This window comes from Aquarana catesbeiana, linkage group LG10 (genome assembly GCF_042186555.1).
Source record: "Aquarana catesbeiana isolate 2022-GZ linkage group LG10, ASM4218655v1, whole genome shotgun sequence".
Lineage (NCBI taxonomy): Eukaryota > Metazoa > Chordata > Amphibia > Anura > Ranidae > Aquarana > Aquarana catesbeiana.
Window position 1 is genome coordinate 244,055,008 of NC_133333.1, and position 19,799 is coordinate 244,074,806.

The 19,799-nt window shown below is 47.8% G+C and overlaps 1 protein-coding gene across 4 annotated transcripts in view; it reads right to left on the reverse strand.

Annotated features, from left to right (window-relative positions):
• PKNOX2 (PBX/knotted 1 homeobox 2) overlaps nt 1-19,799 on the reverse strand; it is a 763,496-nt gene that overhangs the window by 11,479 nt on the left and 732,218 nt on the right. For all 4 annotated transcript variants that reach the window (XM_073603571.1, XM_073603573.1, XM_073603570.1 and 1 more), the window contains one exon: nt 1,448-1,524. In XM_073603571.1, the coding sequence (XP_073459672.1) occupies nt 1,448-1,524 (77 nt within the window). The remainder of the gene's footprint in view (nt 1-1,447; nt 1,525-19,799) is intronic.

Here is a 19,799-nt window from a genome sequence, read left to right on the forward strand (position 1 = left end):
CCCAGTAAGCAAGTGGTTAAAGCAGGGTTAGGTTATAAAAAATTATCCCAAGCTTTGAACATCTCACGGAGCTCTGTTCAATCCATCATCCGAAAATGGAAAGAGTATGGCACAACTGCAAACCTACCAAGACATGGCCGTCCACCTAAACTGATAAGGAGAGCATTCATCAGAGAAGAGCCAAGAGGTCCATGGTAACTCTGGAGGAGCTGCAGAGATCCACAGCTCAGGTGGGAGAATCTGTCCACAGGACAACTATTAGTCGTGCTCTCCACAAATCTGACCTTTATGGAAGAGTGACAAGAAGAAAGACATTGTTGAAAGAAAGTCATAAGAAGTCCTGTTTGCAGTTTGTGAGAAGCCATGTGGGGGACACAGCAAACATGTGGAAGAAGGTGATCTGGTCAGATGAGACCAAAATTGAACTTTTTGGCCTAAAAGCAAAACACTATGTGTGGGGGGAAAACTAACACTGCACATCACCCTGAACACATCATCCCCACCGTGAAACATGGTGGTGGCAGCATAATGTTGTGGGGATGCTTTTCTTCAGCAGGGACAGGGAAGCTGGTCAGAGTTGATGGGAAGATGGATGGAGCCAAATACAGGGCAATCCTAGAAGAAAACCTGTTAGAATCTGCAAAAGACTTGAGACTGGGGCGGAGGTTCACCTTCCAGCAGGACAACGACCCTAAACATACAGCCAGAGCTACAATGGAATGGTTTAGATCAAAGCATATTCATGTGTTAGAATGGCCCAGTCAAAGTCCAGACCTAAATCCAATTGAGAAACTGTGGCAAGACTTGAAAATTGCTGTTCACAGACGCTCTCCATCCAATCTGACAGAACTTGAGATATTTTGCAAAGAAGAATGGGCAAAAATGTCCCTCTCTAGATGTGCAAAGCTGGTAGAGAAATCCCCAAAAAGACTTGCAGCTGTAATTGCAGTAAAAGGCGGTTCTACAAAGTATTGACTCCGTGGGGCGCTATACAAATGTACCCCACACTTTTCACATTTATTTGTAAAACATTTTGAAAACCATTTATCATTTTTCTTCCACTTCACAATTATATGACACTTTGTGTTGGTCTATCACATAAAATCCCAATAAAATCACTTTTTTGGTTGTAACATGATTTTAAGCAGTGGATGTGTATGGATTACTTTTGGAAAATAAGAATATCCTCTAGTTGTCTTTGTCCCATTTCCATGTTCCCTTTGCAGTGTGGGTAAATGAAATAAAAATGGGACCTCTTTATCTAAGAAGAGGACATACATCTCTAATAAAGAAGAGACCCACAACCTTGGCCCAAGTCATGTGACCACTGCTTTCTGGGAAGTTGCGGAGCATTCATTGGTAGATTTTTTATATAGACCCCTCAGGTAATGTATGGTCCAGGAAGCCTTCAATGATGGAGGTGCAGTCATCACCCCGGGGCACTCACCAGTTGTTGACTTGCAATAAGGTGAGGTTTGTCTGTGCAGCGATCTGCCGCTTCTCATCCTCTGTTGGGTATGGGTGCTGAAAAAGAGAGAAAAATTACAAGAGTTAATCTGGGCAATCCACACAAAGAATCAAAGGAAAAAAAAAAAATTGTCAAAAGTATTGGAACATCTGGCTTTACACGCACATGTCTGCAGCCTCTGACCATCTCCCCTTCATCATGTCCGCAGCCTCTGACCATCTACCCCCGCACCATGTCCGCAACCTCTGACCATCTCTCCCTGCACCATGTCCGCAGCCCCTCACCATCTCCCCCCGCACCATGTCCGCAGCCTCTCACCATCTACCCCTGCACCATGTCCACAACCTCTGACCATCTCTCCCTGCACTATGTCCGCAGCCTCTGACCATCTCTCCCTGCATCATGTCCGCAGCCTCTCACCATCTCCTCCCGCACCATGTCCGCAGCCTCTAATCATCTTCCCTTCACCATGTCCACAACCTCTGACCATCTCTCCCTGCACCATGTCCGCAGCCTCTGACCATCTCTCCCTGCACCATGTCCGCAGCCTCTGACCATCTACCCCTGCACCATGTCCGCAGCCTCTCACCATCTCCCCCCGCACCATGTCCGCAACCTCTGACCATCTCCCCCGCACCATGTCCGCAACCTCTAATCATCTTCCCTTCACCATGTCCGTAGCCCCTCACCATCTCCCCCCGCACCATGTCCGCAGCCTCTCACCATCTCCCCCCGCACCATGTCCGCAGCCTCTGACCATCTCCCCCGGCACCATGTCCACAACCTCTGACCATCTCCCCCCGCACCATGTCCACAACCTCTGACCATCTCCCCCAGCACCATGTCCGCAACCTCTGACCATCTCCCCCTGCACCATGTCCGCAACCTCTGACCATCTCCCCCCGCACCATGTCCGCAGCCTCTCACCATCTCCCCCCCACACCATGTCCGCAACCTCTGACCATCTACCCCCGCACCATGTCCGCAACCTCTCACCATCTCCCCCTGCACCATGTCCGCAGCCTCTCACCATCTCCCCCTGCACCATGTCCGCAACCTCTCACCATCTCCCCCTGCACCATGTCCGTAGCCCCTCACCATCTCCCCCCGCACCATGTCCGCAGCCTCTGACCATCTCCCCCTGCACCATGTCCGAAGCCTCTGACCATCTCCCCCTGCACCATGTCCGCAGCCTCTGACCATCTACCCCTGCACCATGTCCGCAGCCTCTCACCATCTCCCCCCGCACCATGTCCGCAACCTCTGACCATCTCCCCCCGCACCATGTCCACAACCTCTAATCATCTCCCCCTGCACCATGTCCGCAGCCTCTGACCATCTCCCCCTGCACCATGTCCGCAGCCTCTGACCATCACCCCCTGCACCATGTCCGCAGCCTCTGACCATCACCCCCCGCACCATGTCCGCAACCTCTCACCATCTCCCCCAGCACCATGTCCGCAGCCTCTGACCATCTCCCCCTGCACCATGTCTGCAACCTCTGACCATCTCCCCCCGCACCATGTCCGCAACCTCTGACCATCTCCCCCGCACCATGTCCGCAACCTCTGACCATCTCCCCCCGCACCATGTTCGCAGCCTCTGACAATCTACCCTGCACCATTTCCACAGCCTCTGATCATCTCCTGTCCCAGATCTTTTGTAGACCTAGCAACACCCCTGGTCATTGGTGTATTTGTGTAGCTGCCTGGAGTTTAGCTTTAAAAAAAATGGCAGAATTTCAGCGCGCTAAATCAAGGGATACAAACAGTTAATTAAACTGTTGAATTCCTCTTCTTTCTTTTTTTCTTTTATTAATAAGCTACAGTGTTACACACCAGAGAAGTAGGACAGTAGTAGATACAGTAGATGAGTGCTACTTCCCACATGGACCCCTAACTTTCGCAGTGTTGGAACATGAAAAAGCTAATTTTTTTGGATGCCCCATAGATGGCATCACAGGCAAAGGAAAGCATCTCACCATTGTTGAACTAAAGCCATGCGTCCGCTATCACTTTTCCATTTTTTACTATAGAGTTAGATCACCAACATTTCCAGAAACAGAAGGACTTCAAGCATTGCTACAATACAGGCACATGGCAATGACTAAAGTAACTGTATGATCGTCAGTCCCCATGATAATACAAACAGTAGGCGGTGAATTCTATACGATCATCAGTCAACATAACAATGTAAACAATAGGCATTCACCTCTGTATGAGTATTAGCCCCCCTGATAATGTAAACAATAGGAGGCCAACTCTGTATGACAGCTCATAGACGAGTCTTTTTTTTTTATGTTCTACCGATGTGGATGGGGGAATCCCCCCCGCTGAGATACTGCATCCTAAAAAAGGAATTCCCAATTGTAAGAGAGGGAGATGGGAGGAGGCAAGGCAGGAGAACAGGGCGAAGGTCTGCTTTAATCTCTATTTTTTTCATGAAAAATACTGCACAGTGTAAAATGATTGCACTCAAATTTGAACAAAAATATAACAAAAATAATGCACGACATGCTTACATACACTATTACTATATTACCAAAAGTATTGGGATGCCTGCCTTTACACACACATAAACTTTAATGGCATCCCAGTCTTAGTCCGTAGGGTTCAATATTGAGTTGGCCCACCCTTTGCAGCTTTAACAGCTTCAACTCTTCTGGGAAGGCCGTCCACAAGGTTTAGGAGTGTGTCTATGGGAATGTTTGAATGTCAGGCGCTGATGTTGGACAAGAAGGCCTGGCTCGCAGTCTCTGCTCGAATTCATCCCAAAGGTGTTCTATCGGCTTGAGGTCAGGACTCTGTGCAGGCCAGTCAAGTTCCTCTACCCCAAACTCGCTCATCCATGTCTTTATGGACCTTGCTTTGTGCACTGGTGCGCAGTCATGTTGGAACAGGAAGGGGCCCTCCCCAAACTGTTCCCACAAAGTTGGGAGCATGAAATTGTCAAAAAAAATCTTGGCATGCTGATGCCTTAAGAGTTCACTTCACTGGAATTAAGGGGCCATACCCAACCCCTGAAAAACAACCCCCACACCATAATCCCCCTCCACCAAATGATTTGGACCAGTGCACAAAGGAAGGTCCATAAAGACATGGAAGAGCGAGTTTGGGGTGGAGGAACTTGACTGACCTGCACAGAGTCCTGACCTCAACCTGATAGAACACCTTTGGGATGAATTAGAGTGGAGACTGTGAGCCAGGCCTTCTTGTCTACATCGGTGTCTGACCTCACAAATGCTCTTCTGGAAGAATGGTCAAACATTCCCATAGACACACTCCTAAACCTTGTGGACGGCCTTCCCAGAAGAGTTGAATCTGTTATAGCTGAAAGGGTGGGCCAACTCAATATTGAACCCCCAAGGACTAAGACTGGAATGCCATTAAAGTTTGTGTGTGTAAAGGCAGGCGTCCCAATACTTTCGTTTTTGTAGTGTATACTGCTACTTAGTGAGTTAACCCCAATGTCTATTGAATGGATTGGTACTTAGATTAACACAAATTATAACAATTTTCCGACATCCAAAAAAAAATGAAATGTGCTCACAAAGCTGGCAATTGGTTGGAAGTCCAGGCAAAGGACAAATGAGGGCTGAAGGAAACACAACGTCAGTTCCACATGTTGGGTGCTAGACCGGTGATGGGTGGCCCACTCCAGATACCAAGCCAGAATCAACCTATTCTACCATTATTTGTTTGTTTGTTTGTTTTTTTGTTTTTTTTTTCAAATTCTTTATTTCTACAAGAGAGCCAAGAGTCCATTACCACTTCAATATTCCAAGAATAATAGTACAAAATCTTTAATACAATTCAAAATCACTAAAAAATTCCATAACTGGGTACAACAGGACACAACATCCCAACAACTCGTTCTTATTTTCATATTTTAACATGTGACTAATGATAATTTTAATTTAAAAAAGGGGGAAAAACCCCCAAAAAACCCAAAAAACAAAACAAACCCCCCCCCCCCAAAAAAAAAACACAATTTCCAGAGGAGATGGATTGCATAAATGCGTTAAAAAAACAAAAAGAAAGGCGGGAGGACCTCACTCCCCGGAGCAACTATCTAGTAACCCCCTCCCCTCTTCTGAATGTACAAACAAATCCCAAGAAGACCACATTTTAATACATTGTTCCCTTTTATCTTGTGCCGTAAGCACCAAGTCCTCCATGGTGCCGATACTTCTGACCTTGTTGAGCCACATAGCAATGGAGGGGGATCTAGAATCCTTCCAGCACAGGGTAGTACAGGCTTTGGCGACATTAACCATGTGGCAAAGCACCGATTTTTTTTTTATATTTCTGGAGTGGAATTTGTGAACAGTGGAACAAGAAAAAAGTCGGTTCCTCTGGTATTAGGAAATCTGTGAATTTTTGGGGAATCTTTTGTACCTCCAACCAATACTGTCTAGTTTTTGGGACAGGACCAAAAGATATGGAGTAAAGTCCTCTGTCCCTTTCGGCATCGCCCAGCAACGGTCCGAGGCCTCTGGAAAGAATTTGCGAAGGATTGACGGAGTATAGTACCAACACGTTAGCAATTTATAGTTAGATTCTTGGGTTCGCGTACAAATAGAGATTTCAATGAAAAATTAATAATATTCTGCCGCTGTGCCGCTGTTGAGATCTCTTTCCCATTTCCTAAGGCCCGGCAGCAAAAAAGTCGTCTGGGGGAGCTATCAACAAGGCGTACATCTTTAAGGACAGTGCCTCAATCTAGATAGATAAATAGAAATAGGGGCAGGTACCAACATCCTTGTGCTTACAGTGATAAAGTATCAAGAATGTTCAGGAGCTACTCCAAAAAATGCCCCATGACAAAAAGAAAATGGACTGTCTCGGTACCCAGGGAGTGGACAATTGAATATAAAAAATATATTTTATTGTAGAAAACAACTTGATACACATTAATACAAGCAATATATAAAAAAAGGATTGCATACAATAGCAAAGTAATACGGACTTAAACAGTGGGGACACCGGAAGATAGTGGAGCCTCCGGAGATGTAGGTCCAAAATGTGATCCTCTACATGTTTCCCAAATTAATTAGCTTCTTCAGGACGGAATAACCTTATATACATCTATGTATTTCTCCATAGATGTATAAGGTCATTCCCTCCTGAAGAAGCAAATTAATTTGCGAAACATGTAGAGGATCACATTTTATGTATTTCTCCATAGATGTATAAGGTCCTTCCCTCCTGAAGAAGCAAATATTTTTGCGAAACATGTAGAGGATCACATTTTATGTATTTCTCCATAGATGTATAAGGTCATTCCCTCCTGAAGAAGCAAATTAATTTGCGAAACATGTAGAGGATCACATTTTATGTATTTCTCCATAGATGTATAAGGTCATTTCCTCCTGAAGAAGCAAATTAATTCGCGAAACATGTAGAGGATCACATTTTATGTATTTCTCCAGAGATGTATAAGGTCATTTCCTCCTGAAGAAGCAAATTAATTTGCGAAACATGTAGAGGATCACATTTTATGTATTTCTCCATAGATGTATAAGGTCATTCCCTCCTGAAGAAGCAAATTAATTGGCGAAACATGTAGAGGATCACATTTTATGAATTTCTCCATAGATGTATAAGGTCAGTTCTCCTGAAGAAGCAAATTAATTTGCGAAACATGTAGAGGATCACATTTTATGTATTTCTCCATAGATGTACAAGGTCATTCCCTCCTGAACAAGCAAATTAATTCGCGAAACATGTAGAGGATCACATTTTATGTATTACTTCATAGATGTATAAGGTCGTTCCCTCCTGAAGAAGCAAATTAATTCGCGAAACATGTAGAGGATCACATTTTATGTATTACTTCATAGATGTATAAGGTCATTCCCTCCTGAAGAAGCAAATTAATTTGCGAAACATGTAGAGGATCATATTTTATGTATTTCTCCATAGATGTATAAGGTCATTCCCTCCTGAAGAAGCAAATTAATTCGCCAAACATGTAGAGAATCACATTTTGGACCTACATCTCCGGAGGTTCCACTATCTTCTGGGGTCCCCACTGTTTAAGTCTGTATTACTTTGCTACTGTATGCAATCATTTTTTTATATATTGCTTGTATTAATGTGTATCAAGTTGTTTTCTACAATAAAATTCATTTTTTATATTCAATTGTCCACTCCCTGGGTACCGAGACAGTCCATTTCCTTTTTGTCATGGGCAGGGGCATTGCTAGGTCTACAAAAGATCTGGGGATAGAGCCCATAGCAGCGTAGTAAAGAAAGTCATCTGCTTGGGCAGGCATACACATGTATATACAGTAATATACGTGTGTGTGTGTGTATATCCCCAGAGAGCCCCCCTTACTTCAGGGTCCCCGGAGAGCCCCCCCTTATATCAGGGTCCCCAGAGAGCCTCCTCCTTATATCAGAGTCCCCAGAGAGCCTCCCTCTTACATCAGGGTCCCCAGAGAGCCTCCTCCTTATATCAGAGTCCCCAGAGAGCCTCCCTCTTACATCAGGGTTCCCAGAGAGCCCCCTTACATTAGGGTCCACAGAGAGCCTCCCCCTTAAATCAGAGTCCCCAGAGAGCCTCCCCCTTAAAATCAGGGTCCCCAGAGAGCCCCCACTTATATCAGGGTCCCCAGAGAACCTCCCCTCCCCTTGGTGACCTCTGCAGAGACTCGGGGCTATGGGCCCCAGATTCGGGGCTATAGCCCCAAAAGCCACCCCCTAGCAACGCCTCTGGTCATGGGGCATTTTTTGGAGTAGCTCCTGACATTCCCCGTACCTTTATCAAGGCGTACATCTTGGAAATAGTACGGAAAAGGGGTTCCTTTTCCTCACAGTACACTTCGAATTTTGTTCTCTGGAATCGATAGTTCGCTGGAGATCCTAAAGATCCTACCATTATTTGTTGATTGCACAGAGAAAGGCAAGAGGTTCATTTTTTTTTTTCATATTTTGGATAATACAGACAGCACTTTCCGTCCTTCGCTGTCTCCAGGCAGAGCAGATATAAAGAAAGTTACCTCCATAAAAGAAGTTTGACAAGACAGGAAATGCTGAACCGCACAGAGCCACTGGGTCACCACTGGGATAATGAATATTAAAGGTTCGGTGACATTTAAGATTTCATTACTCTGACCTTCACATAAACCCGTCCTTCCACGGCCCAGCGGCTCCACTGTGTGAAATTTTTACCGGAAACTTTTGCCATAAAACAAAAAGTTCAGAAAGACGTAGGGCTACATCGATGTAAGCCCAACTCTGGGATTACTGTCTTCTTATCTCCTTTTTTTTTTTAATCATCATATCCATCATATATTTATGAATTCATTTAATTGCCCCCCCCCCCCCTTTACACCTGAGCGTTTTGTCACATGATTCCCAAAGTATGATGGCGTCTAAGATGAAGGATCTTATTATTCTCAATGAGTGCAGTACTACTTGTCTGCGGGCTGGTCGGTAAGTTAAGCTTGTTTTTTTTTCCTTGGATTTATCCTTGACCTTGTTTATACCCTGTTTCCCCGAAAATAAGACCTAGCGTGATTGTTGGTGAGGGCTGCAATATAAGCCCTACCCCCGCAAATAAGCCCTAGGTAAAGTACTTGTAGGTCTTATTTTCAGGGTAGGGCTTATTTTCGGGGAAACAGGGTAGGGCTTATTTGTGGGGTAGGGCTTATATTGCAGCCATCACCGACAATCACGCTAGGTCTTATTTTCGGGGAAACAGGGTAACTACTTGTCATGTGTCTGTCAGATGAGGCTCGAAAAAGTACATGGGGCAAAAGCAAGTGTATTTGGCCCTATAGGAGTGACTTAAAAATGCTTGAAAAATGCATGTCTATGCACTTTTATGTAAAAGTCTATTGAGACTTGGACCCAGTAAATCCTTCCAAAACCCTCCATACGCAAACAGTAAAACAAAATCAAGTTAAACCCCCACAATAAAAGTATGGGGATATTAAATATGTATTGAAATGCTGGAAAACCCTGGGTGGGGCTGGGTGTCACCATGGGGAGTTTGGGGGCTCTGGAAGGAGCTTTTTAGTCTCTCTAAGAGGCTGGGGGTTTCCAGGGGCACGGTGTTAGGCTGGAGTGGACTGCGGGTACTGGGGGGGAGGGCACTGTTTGAGGTTGGGGGCATTATGGGGGGGGGGCTGCAGGCTCTGTAGTATGCTAGGGGGCAGGCACTGGGGGGGGGGGGCTGGGGGCACTATGGGAGGTTGAGTGGCATTTTTGGGGCTGAGGGCTGTAAGGTGGTCTTGGGGTACTGTGGGAGGTTGAGGGGCATGGTGAACCACTATAGGAGGTTGGGAGGCACTGTGGGAGCTGAGGGCTATCAGCTGGCCAGGGGGTTCTGTGGAAAGTTGAGGGGCATGGTGAACCACTATAGGAGGGAGGCACTGTAGGAACTGAGGGCTATCAGCTGGCCAGGGGGTTCTGTGGAAAGTTGAGGGGCATGGTGAACCACTATAGGAGGTTGGGAGGCACTGTAGGAGCTGAGGGCTATCAGCTGGCCAGGGGGTTCTGTGGAAAGTTGAGGGGCATGGTGAACCACTATAGGAGGTTGGGAGGCACTGTAGGAGCTGAGGGCTATCAGCTGGCCAGGGGGTTCTGTGGAAAGTTGAGGGGCATGGCGAACCACTATGGGAGGTTGGAAGGCACTGTGGAAGGTTAGGGGATCTGCAGCTGGCTGGAGGCCTAGGAGACCAGGCCTGGAAGTGGGCCAATGGTTGAGAGCCACTGGTTATAAATGTCAAAATGTTCAGATACAAAAGTGCCCAAAAATTCTTCTGAATTACTCGGGTACACTCCTGCTCAATTGTGACTGGGGTCCGAAAGAGAAATCAGGTATGATGATGCTACCTTTGATATCATGTAATGCTGGTCATATATTCTACAGTGGGTATAGAAAAGAATCACCCCTCTTTAAAATAATCACATTTTGTTGCGTTGCAGCCTGAAATGAAGACAGACACAGTTTTTGTTTTATCCAGCTGTATTTACTAGTGCAAGTTATAATATCCAAGTGAAAGATAGAACACCAGCATGTCATAAAAAAAGAAAAAAAAGAACCACTGATGACATGCTGATGCGTTTCACACCACCCTACAGGTGCTTAAAGGGGTTGTAAAGACTCGTGTTTTTTCACCTTAATGCATCTTATGCATTAAGGTGAAAAAACACCTTGCAGTCACTGGCCCCCTAGCCCCCCCCGTTCTACTTACCTAAGCCCCGAAATTCAGTCGCCGCGTCCCTGCCGTCCCTCTCTCCACGGGTTCCTGGCTCTTGATTGGATAGATTGATAGCAGCGCAGCCATTGGCTCCCGCTGCTGTCAATCAAATCCAATGACGTGGGCGGGGCGGCGGGGCCGAGTCCTGCATTCGGCCTCTATGGATGGCGAATGCTGGACTCGGGAGCGCGCCCGCAAGGTAACCCCCTCGGGGGAGCGATTCTCCAAGGGGGTTATCTAATGCGGGGAGGAGCTGCAAGAGCTGCCGAGGGACCCCAGAAATGGATGTTCGGGGCCACTCTGTCCACAACGAGCTGCACAGTGGAGGTAAGTATGACATGTTTGTTATTTTAAAAAAATTATCCTTTAGTATCACTTTATTCATAGCCTAGGCTATGACTAAGCACCTGTAGAGTGGTGTGAAACGCGTCAGTTTTGGTGCTTTTATCCCCATTGCTGTATGGACTATTTTTCAATAAAGGAACATATTTTGGAGTGCCGCCATCCGGACCTTTCTTTCTGCTCATAATTACCTTGTATACTAAGCCGGCACCCTATCTAAAGGGGAAGGTGAGATGAGGCTATTGCCATAAAGCTTATAATAAAGCTGACCTCTAGGTAAAATGAATGTTTATTTATTTCAGGTACTTGTATAGCGCCATCAATTTATGCAGTGCTTTATATATACATTGTTCATTCACATCAGTCCCTGCCCTCAAGGAGCTTACAATCTAAGGTCCCTAAATCACATTCATACATATACTAGGGGCCAATTTAGAGAGAATCCAATTACCTACCAGCCAGTCCTTTGGAGTGTGGGAGGAAACCAGAGTACCCGGAGGAAACCCACACAGGCACAGGGAGAACATGCAGACTCCAAACAGGTAGTGTCGTGGTTGGGATTCGAACCAGCGACCCTTTTGCTGCTAGGTGAAAGTAGGTGACCCCCCCCCAACTGTTGATGTGCTTCCCTCTCTGTAAGTCACAATGGCAGCTCAGTAGGCGGGTTTATTTTGTCAGCAAATTCATGTGATTGCTATGATTGGCTGGTGACAGTGATCAAATGATTAGGAGCCATGCTGATTGGTCCTTCATCTCTAGCCTGCCTGGCTAGTTGTCAGTGATAGCGCAATCACAGAACTGGTGGCAATCATGGTTACTCACTGCTAGTTTCCACTCATAGAATTTTTATTAATGTATCCCCATCTCAGGGCATCATGCTGAGGAATATTTACATACAGATTACAAAGAAAGGTAGAGGAAAGGCGCAAGACAATGATCTGTAACCCGCAAAGTCATTCATTGAGGCACATGGATTGAAACTGACAACTCTTTACAAAGTGGGAGTCACCCAAACTGAGAAGTCAGTAAGGCCACTTTCACACTGAAGCGGCGGGTCCGCTAGCTATAACGCGCCCCTAGTTTTAGCGGCACTTTACCGCTTTTATAGCGGCGCTTTGGCGCCATTAGTGGGGCGCTTTAACCCCCCAGGATGGGTTAAAAGTGCCCGCTTAACGCTGCTTTCAAGGCGCTTTGAAAGCGGCGCCTATTCGTTTCAATGGGCAGGGGCGGTGGAGGAGCAGTGTATATGTGTGCCACTCCCGCACTGCCCCAAAGATGCTGCTTGCAGGACTTTTTTTCCTGTCCTGTAAGCGCACCGCCCCAGCGTGAAAGCACGCGGGCTATCACACCGGGGCTGCAGAAGAGGCAGTTTACAGGCGATTTTATTAATAGCGCAAAAATGCCTGTAAAGCGCCTCAGTGTGAAAGTGACCTGAGTAAGGCTTAATTCACATATGCAGGGCTGCCAATAAGGAGGTACTACTGGTCCCCAGCCCCCCCCCCCCCGTTGAACTCATAGGGCCCAGGCCAGCTGACAAGCAAAAGAAAGAGGAACCTGGACAGGAGGGGCAGCAAGGGCAGTATTCACTGGAACCAATCCCCTGTATTTAACCTCTGCAGTAGCTGGAAGCCAGCTTCTCCTATTCTCCCTCCTGCCAACTTTCAGCTGCTGCAGGGGGGAGCTACAGGGGATTGGCTACAGTAAATGCTGCCCTTGCCACTCCTTCTGTCCAGGTTCCCCTTCCTTCTGCTGCTGGTCCCCCCCCCCCCCTGTATGCTCTCCTGGTCCCCCCCTGTGTGCTCTCCTGGTCCCCCCCTGTGTGCTCTCCTGGTCCCCCCCTGTGTGCTCTCCTGGTCTCCCCCTGTGTGCTCTCCTGGCCCCCCCCCGTGTGCTCTCCTGGTCCCCCCCTGTGTGCTCTCCTGGTCCCCCCCTGTGTGCTCTCCTGGTCCACCCCCCCTGTGTGCTCTCCTGGTCCCCCCCTGTGTGCTCTCCTGGTCCCCCCCGTGTGTATCCTGGTCCCCCCCTGTGTGCTCTCCTGGTCCCCCCCCTGTGTGCTCTCCTGGTCCCCCCCCTGTGTGCTCTCCTGGTCCCCCCCCTGTGTGCTCTCCTGGTCCCCCCCTCCCTGTGCTCTCCTGGTCCCCCCCTGTGTGCTCTCCTGGTCCCTCCCCCTGTGTGCTCTCCTGGTCCCCCCCTGTGTGCTCTCCTGGTCCCCCCCCCTGTGTGCTCTCCTGGTCCCCCCCTGTGTGCTCTCCTGGTCCCCCCCTCCCGTGTGCTCTCCTGGTCCCCCCCTGTGTGCTCTCCTGGTCCCCATCCCCTGTGTGCTCTCCTGGTCCCCCCCCTGTGTGCTCTCCTGGTCCCCCCCCTGTATGCTCTCCTGGCCCCCCCCCGTATGCTCTCCTGGTCCCCCCTGTGTGCTCTCCTGGTCTCCCCCCCTGTATGCTCTCCTGGTCCCCCCCCCTGTGTGCTCTCCTGGTCCCCCCCTGTGTGCTCTCCTGGTCCCCCCCCTGTATGCTCTCCTGGTCCCCCCCCTGTGTGCTCTCCTGGTCCCCCCCCGTGTGCTCTCCTGGTCCCCCCCTCCCTGTGCTCTCCTGGTCCCCCAACCTGTGTGCTCTCCTGGTCCCTCCCCCTGTGTGCTCTCCTGGTCCCCCCCTGTGTGCTCTCCTGGTCCCCCCCCCCCCCTGTGTGCTCTCCTGGTCCCCCCCCTGTGTGCTCTCCTGGTCCCCCCCTCCCGTGTGCTCTCCTGGTCCCCCCCTGTGTGCTCTCCTGGTCCCCATCCCCTGTGTGCTCTCCTGGTCCCCCCCCTGTGTGCTCTCCTGGTCCCCCCCCTGTATGCTCTCCTGGCCCCCCCCGTGTGCTCTCCTGGTCCCCCCCTGTGTGCTCTCCTGGTCCCCCCCCCTGTATGCTCTCCTGGTCCCCCCCCCTGTGTGCTCTCCTGGTCCCCCCCTGTGTGCTCTCCTGGTCCCCCCCCCTGTATGCTCTCCTGGTCCCCCCCCTGTGTGCTCTCCTGGTCCCCCCCTGTGTGCTCTCCTGGTCCCCCCCCTGTGTGCTCTCCTGGTCCCCCCCCTGTGTGCTCTCCTGGTCCCCCCCTGTGTGCTCTCCTGGTCCCCCCCTGTGTGCTCTCCTGGTCCCCCCCTGTGTGCTCTCCTGGTCCCCCCCCCGTGTGCTCTCCTGGTCCCCCCCTGTGTGCTCTCCTGGTCCCCCCCTGTGTGCTCTCCTGGTCCCCCCCCTGTGTGCTCTCCTGGTCCCCCCCCCCGTGTGCCCTCCTGGCCCCCCCCTGTGTGCTCTCCTGGTCCCCCCCTGTGTGCTCTCCTGGTCCCCCCCTGTGTGCTCTCCTGGTCCCCCCCCCTGTGTGCTCTCCTGGTTCCCCCCCCCGTGTGCTCTCCTGGTCCCCCCCTGTGTGCTCTCCTGGTCCCCCCCTGTGTGCTCTCCTGGTCCCCCCCTGTGTGCTCTCCTGGTCCCCTGCAGTGCTGCAGGTTTCCCCATCCTGATCATTTCCAGATGGAGAGCAGGGGAAGAGGTCAGTAAATATGTAATTTACTGGCCCTTTCCTTTTCTGAATGAGTAATCGGTGCCAATCCCTCGTGTCCATTCATAACTGAAAGAGTAACTCCACTTTTGTTGAGAAAAAAAGACCTCAGGGTGATCTGTGTACATTGCAGGGATTTTAACCGCTTCAGCCCCGGAAGATTTTACCCCCTTCCTGACCAGAGCACTTTTTGCGATTCGGCACTGCGTCGCTTTAACTGACAATTGCGCGGTCGTGCGACGTTGCACCCAAACAAAACTGACGTCCTTTTTTTCCCCCCTATTTGATCACCTCTGCGGTTTTTATTTTTTGCGCTATAAACAAAAGAAGCGACAATTTTGAAAAAAAAAAGCAATTTTTTTTCACTTTTTGCTATAATAAATATCCCCAAAAAATATATAAAAAAACAAATTTTTTCCTCAGTTTAGGCCGATACGTATCCTTCTACATATTTTTGGTAAAATAAGCATATATTGATTGGTTTGCGCAAAAGTTCTAGCGTTTACAAAATAGGGGATAGATTTATGGCATTTTTATTATTATTATTTTTTTATTAGTAATGGCGGTGATCTGTGATTTGTATTGTGACTGCGACATTATGGCGGACACATCGGACACTTTTAACACTATTTTGGGACCAGTGACATTTATACAGCGATCAGTGCTGTATAAAAATGCACTGATTACTGTGTAAATGACACTGGCAGGGAAGGGGTTAAACACTAGGTGGCGATCAAGGGGTTAAGTGTGTCCTAGGGAGTAATTCTAACTGTGGGGGGGGGGGTGGGCTACCACTGACATGACAGGGAGCAGTAGATCCCTCTCATGTCACTAGGCAGAACAGGGAAATGCCTTGTTTACATAGGCATCTCTGCGGCTTCACGACACGACTGTGGGACACCGGCGAACATCGAGTCCGCGGGACCCGCGGGCACGGTCACACTGTATGCGGAGCGTGCACCCACTAGCCCCGCCAATTAAAGGGGACGTACAGGTACGCCCATTTGTCCACCTCTGCCATTGTGCCGACGTATATCTGCGTGCAGCGGTCGGCAAATGGTTAACAAATTTTGTGGCAGATTCCTACCTTTTGTTATTCTGAAGAAATCACTGTGTGTTTGTGTGCATGTCCATGTGGAAAGTGAATCTGTATGGGAGTGGTTTTATAATTATCAATCAGCTGCTGCACCTGCAAGGCTCTATTGAGGAAAGTGTCAGGATCTGCATCCCTTTAGATTTGATTTTCCTTTGGGAGTATCTCACCAAAAATGACATTTTTGTTGCAGGGGGATGAAGACTTCTGGGAAAATCAGTGAGCCAATCACACAAGCGGGAAATGACGTTTCTGGGGGGCGCTCTATACACATTCTTTATACAGAACACCTTCAGGTCGCCATGTTGCATTTTACAGAAAATGACAGCGGCCGCAGATTGAAAAGCAAAGGTCATTTTTATTAACATTCAATTACAATATGACTTGTGTCGCAATTATATATACTATATTATTTTTTCTTTATTTGGTAATTTTTTTCCCCACATACATGAGGGACTTTTTTTTATTTATTAACTCAATACAGTGTGTTATTTTAGATTTAGCAGGAATTTTGTAAGTTATGTTGTGTTTGTGCCCGCTAACAATGGTTTTAGTGTATATTTAGCTAAAATATTGTTTAGATTTTTTTTGGGGGGAGGGGTCCTGTTAGGTTGGCTGTACTGGGCCCTGTGATTTCTAATAGCGGCCCTGGACATATGCATAGATGTGACTACACAAGCGTTATGTTGGCTGAAATGGTCAGGACGATCATTGAGGGCCCACTGAAAATAAATGGGTCCATGCAGGGCCGGTGATACCACTAGGCAAACTAGGCAGCCGCATAGGGCACACTGCTGCCTAGGGCGCAACCATGGCCGCTGGTTCATACTGTTTGACTTCGTTGTATGTTTTTTTCTTTTTTTGATGCCTGGGTTTTCGAGGTCATGCGGACTGGTTGTCCCACCTTCCCTGTTACTCCGGTGCCCAGAGCTCGGTATGCCGCCACCCTGCCCTTTTTCAAGATGGTGGTGGCGGTCATCGGTTTTGCTGTGAATGTGTGATAGGCCATCATGAACTGTGGGTCTTGGACTGGGCAAGTGGATGGGGGACCGGTGTGGGAGGTTCGTTCTCTCCCGTGGGGAGTTTATAGGATGGCTTGGCAGGTCATTTGGCCTCTTGTGGAGGCGCTGGTGGTACTACCCTATGTTTCTTGGATGGGGCAGTTGGACTGGTACAGTGCCTTGAAAAAGAATTTATGACCCTTGAAATTTTCCACATTTTTTAATGTTACAACCAAAAATGTAAATGTGTTTTATTGGGATTTTATGTGATTGACCAACACAAAGTGGCACATAATTGTGAAGTGGAAAGAAAATGATAAATGGTTTTCCAAATCCCTTACAAATAAATATGTGAAAAGTGTGGCGTGTATTTGTATTCAGCCCCCTTTACTCTGATACCCCTAACTAAAATCTAGTGGAACCAATTGCCTTCAAAAGTCACCTAATTAGTAAATAAAGTCCACCTGTGTGTAATTTAATCTCAGTATAAATACAGCTGTTCTGTGAAGCCCTCAGAGGTTTGTAAGAGAACCTTAGTGAACAAACAGCATCATGAAGGCCAAGGAACACATCAGACAGGTCAGGGATAAAGTTGTGGAGAAGTATAAAGCAGGGTTAGGTTATTAAAAATTTTCCCCAGCTTTGAACATCTCACGGAGCTCTGTTCAATCCATCATCTGAAAATGGAAAGAGTATGGCACAACTACAAACCTACCAAGACATGGCCGTCCACCTAAACTGACCGGCCGGGCAAGGAGAGCATTCATCAGAGAAGAGCCAAGAGTCCCATGGTAACTCTGGAGGAGCTGCAGAGATCCACAGCTCAGGTGGGAGGATCTGTCCACAGGACAACTATTAGTCGTGCTCTCCACAAATCTGCCCTTTATGGAAGAGTGACAAGAAGAAAGACATTGCTGAAAGAAAGTCATAAGAAGTCCTGTTTGTAGTTTGTGAGAAGCCATGTGGAGGACACAGCAAACATGTGGAAGAAGGTGCTCTGGTCAGATGAGACCAAAATTGAACTTTTTGGCCTAAAAGCAAAACGCTATGTGTGGCGGAAAACTAACACTGCACATCACCCTGAACACACCATCCCCACCGTGAAACATGGTGGTGGCAGCATCATGTTGTGGGGATGATTTTCTTCAGCAGGGACAGGAAAGCTGGTCAGAGTTGATGGGAAGATGGATGGAGCCAAATACAGGGCAATCTTAGAAGAAAACCTGTTAGAGTCTGCAAAAGACTTGAGACTGGGGCGGAGGTTCACCTTCTAGGAGGACAACGACCCTAAACATACAGCCAGAGCTACAATGGAATGGTTTAGATCAAAGCATATTCATTAGAATGGCCCAGTCACAGTCCAGACCTAAATCCAACTGATAATCTGTGGCAAGACTTGAAAATTGCTGTTCACAGACGCTCTCCATCCAATCTGACAGAGCTTGAGATATTTTGCAAAGAAGAATGGGCAAAAATGTCCCTCTCTAGATGTGCAAAGCTGGTAGAGACATCCCCAAAAAGACTTGCAGCTGTAATTGCAGAGAAAGGCGGTTCTACAAAGTATTGACTCCGGGGGGCGCCGTACAAATGTACCCCACACTTTTCACATATTTATTTGTAAAAACTTTTGAAAACCATTTATAATTTTCCTTCCACTTCACAATTAAGTGCCACTTTGTGTTGGTCTATCAAATAAAATCCCAATAAAATACATTTACGTTTTTGGTTGTAACATGACAAAATGTGGAAAATTTCAAGGGGGTTTGAATACTTTTTCAAGTAACTGTAAGCCTGGCACAGCCTTGTTCTCATTCAGGGGCTGCATTTCGCTGCACACTATCTCTGGTATCCTGAGTTTTTTTCACCTCCTATTTTTTTTTTTCACAGATATAACACATTGCTGACTGGGAGGGGGGTTTGGGGGTGCACGTAGCTGATCTAGCCTAGGGCACAAAGTAGTCTATCACCAGCCCTGGATCCATGTAACACAACAGAAAACAGAGTGAGAAGGCCATATAATGTACAACTTCTAATTCCGTGCAATACATTGCATTGGCCTATGAGGTTTCCTTCACTTCTCTGGTGGCGGCAGCAACGTGTAACAGCAATGGGGAGATTCTCCATTCTCACTATATCTCACTTTACACTCATTACAATGTCTATTTTTCATTACTGAGCCCTTTATCCGATAAACTCGGGCTCAGTGGCGAAACACTCAGCATCCATCTACAGCAGACTTAGGAGTAAAAGAGTTAATTTGTTGGCTCGTTTGTACCAGTCTATTCTCAGACTTCATTTCCCTTTAGTCTGCGACAGTTTAATTTAGCAGGGAATTTATGCCTTCGTTAAGGGCTCCTCTTCCTGATGACTTTTAATGGCTGACTTTAATGTTCTGGCATAATGCTCTTCATGTGGCTGTGTTGTAGAACTCTGTAGTCAGGATGCTGAGTAAATAAAAGACGGATCCTCATCACTGGGCTCAGACAAGGGCCCAGCCGCAACAACCGCTTTTATTTCAGGAAGGATTCAACTGGGCTGGAGAGTAGGGCTCAGAGGCTGAGGTTTCTTATTCCAGTCTAATTCAGCCTTTCTGAGAGTTTTTACCCCCCCCCCAAGGAACCCTTGAAATAATGATCAGGTGTCAGGGAACCCCTGTTAAAACCAGGACAAGTGACCCTTATATGGGTGGCCAGTGGGAAGAATGCCTCTTACATTAGCGGCCAGTACAAAGAATGCTTCTTTAATTGGTGGTCAGAGGGAAGAATGCTCCTTACAGTGGTGGTCACTGGGAAGAATGCTCCTTACACTGGTGGTCACTGGGAAGAATGCTCCTTACACTGGTGGTCACTGGGAAGAATGCTCCTTACATTGGTGGTAAGAGGGAAGAATGCTCCTTACATTGGTGGTCACTGGGAAGAATGCTCATTACATTGCTGGCCAGTGGTGGCAAGTATGCTCTCTACATTGGTGGTCACTGGCAAGAATGCTCATTACAGTGGTGATCAGTGGGAAGAATGCCCCTTATATTGGCAGCCAGTGGGAAGAATGCTCCTCACATTGGTGGTCAGTGGAAAGAATGCTCATTACATTGGTGATCACTGGAAAGAATACCCCTTATATTGGTAGCCAGTGGGAAGACTGCTCCTTACATTGGTGAT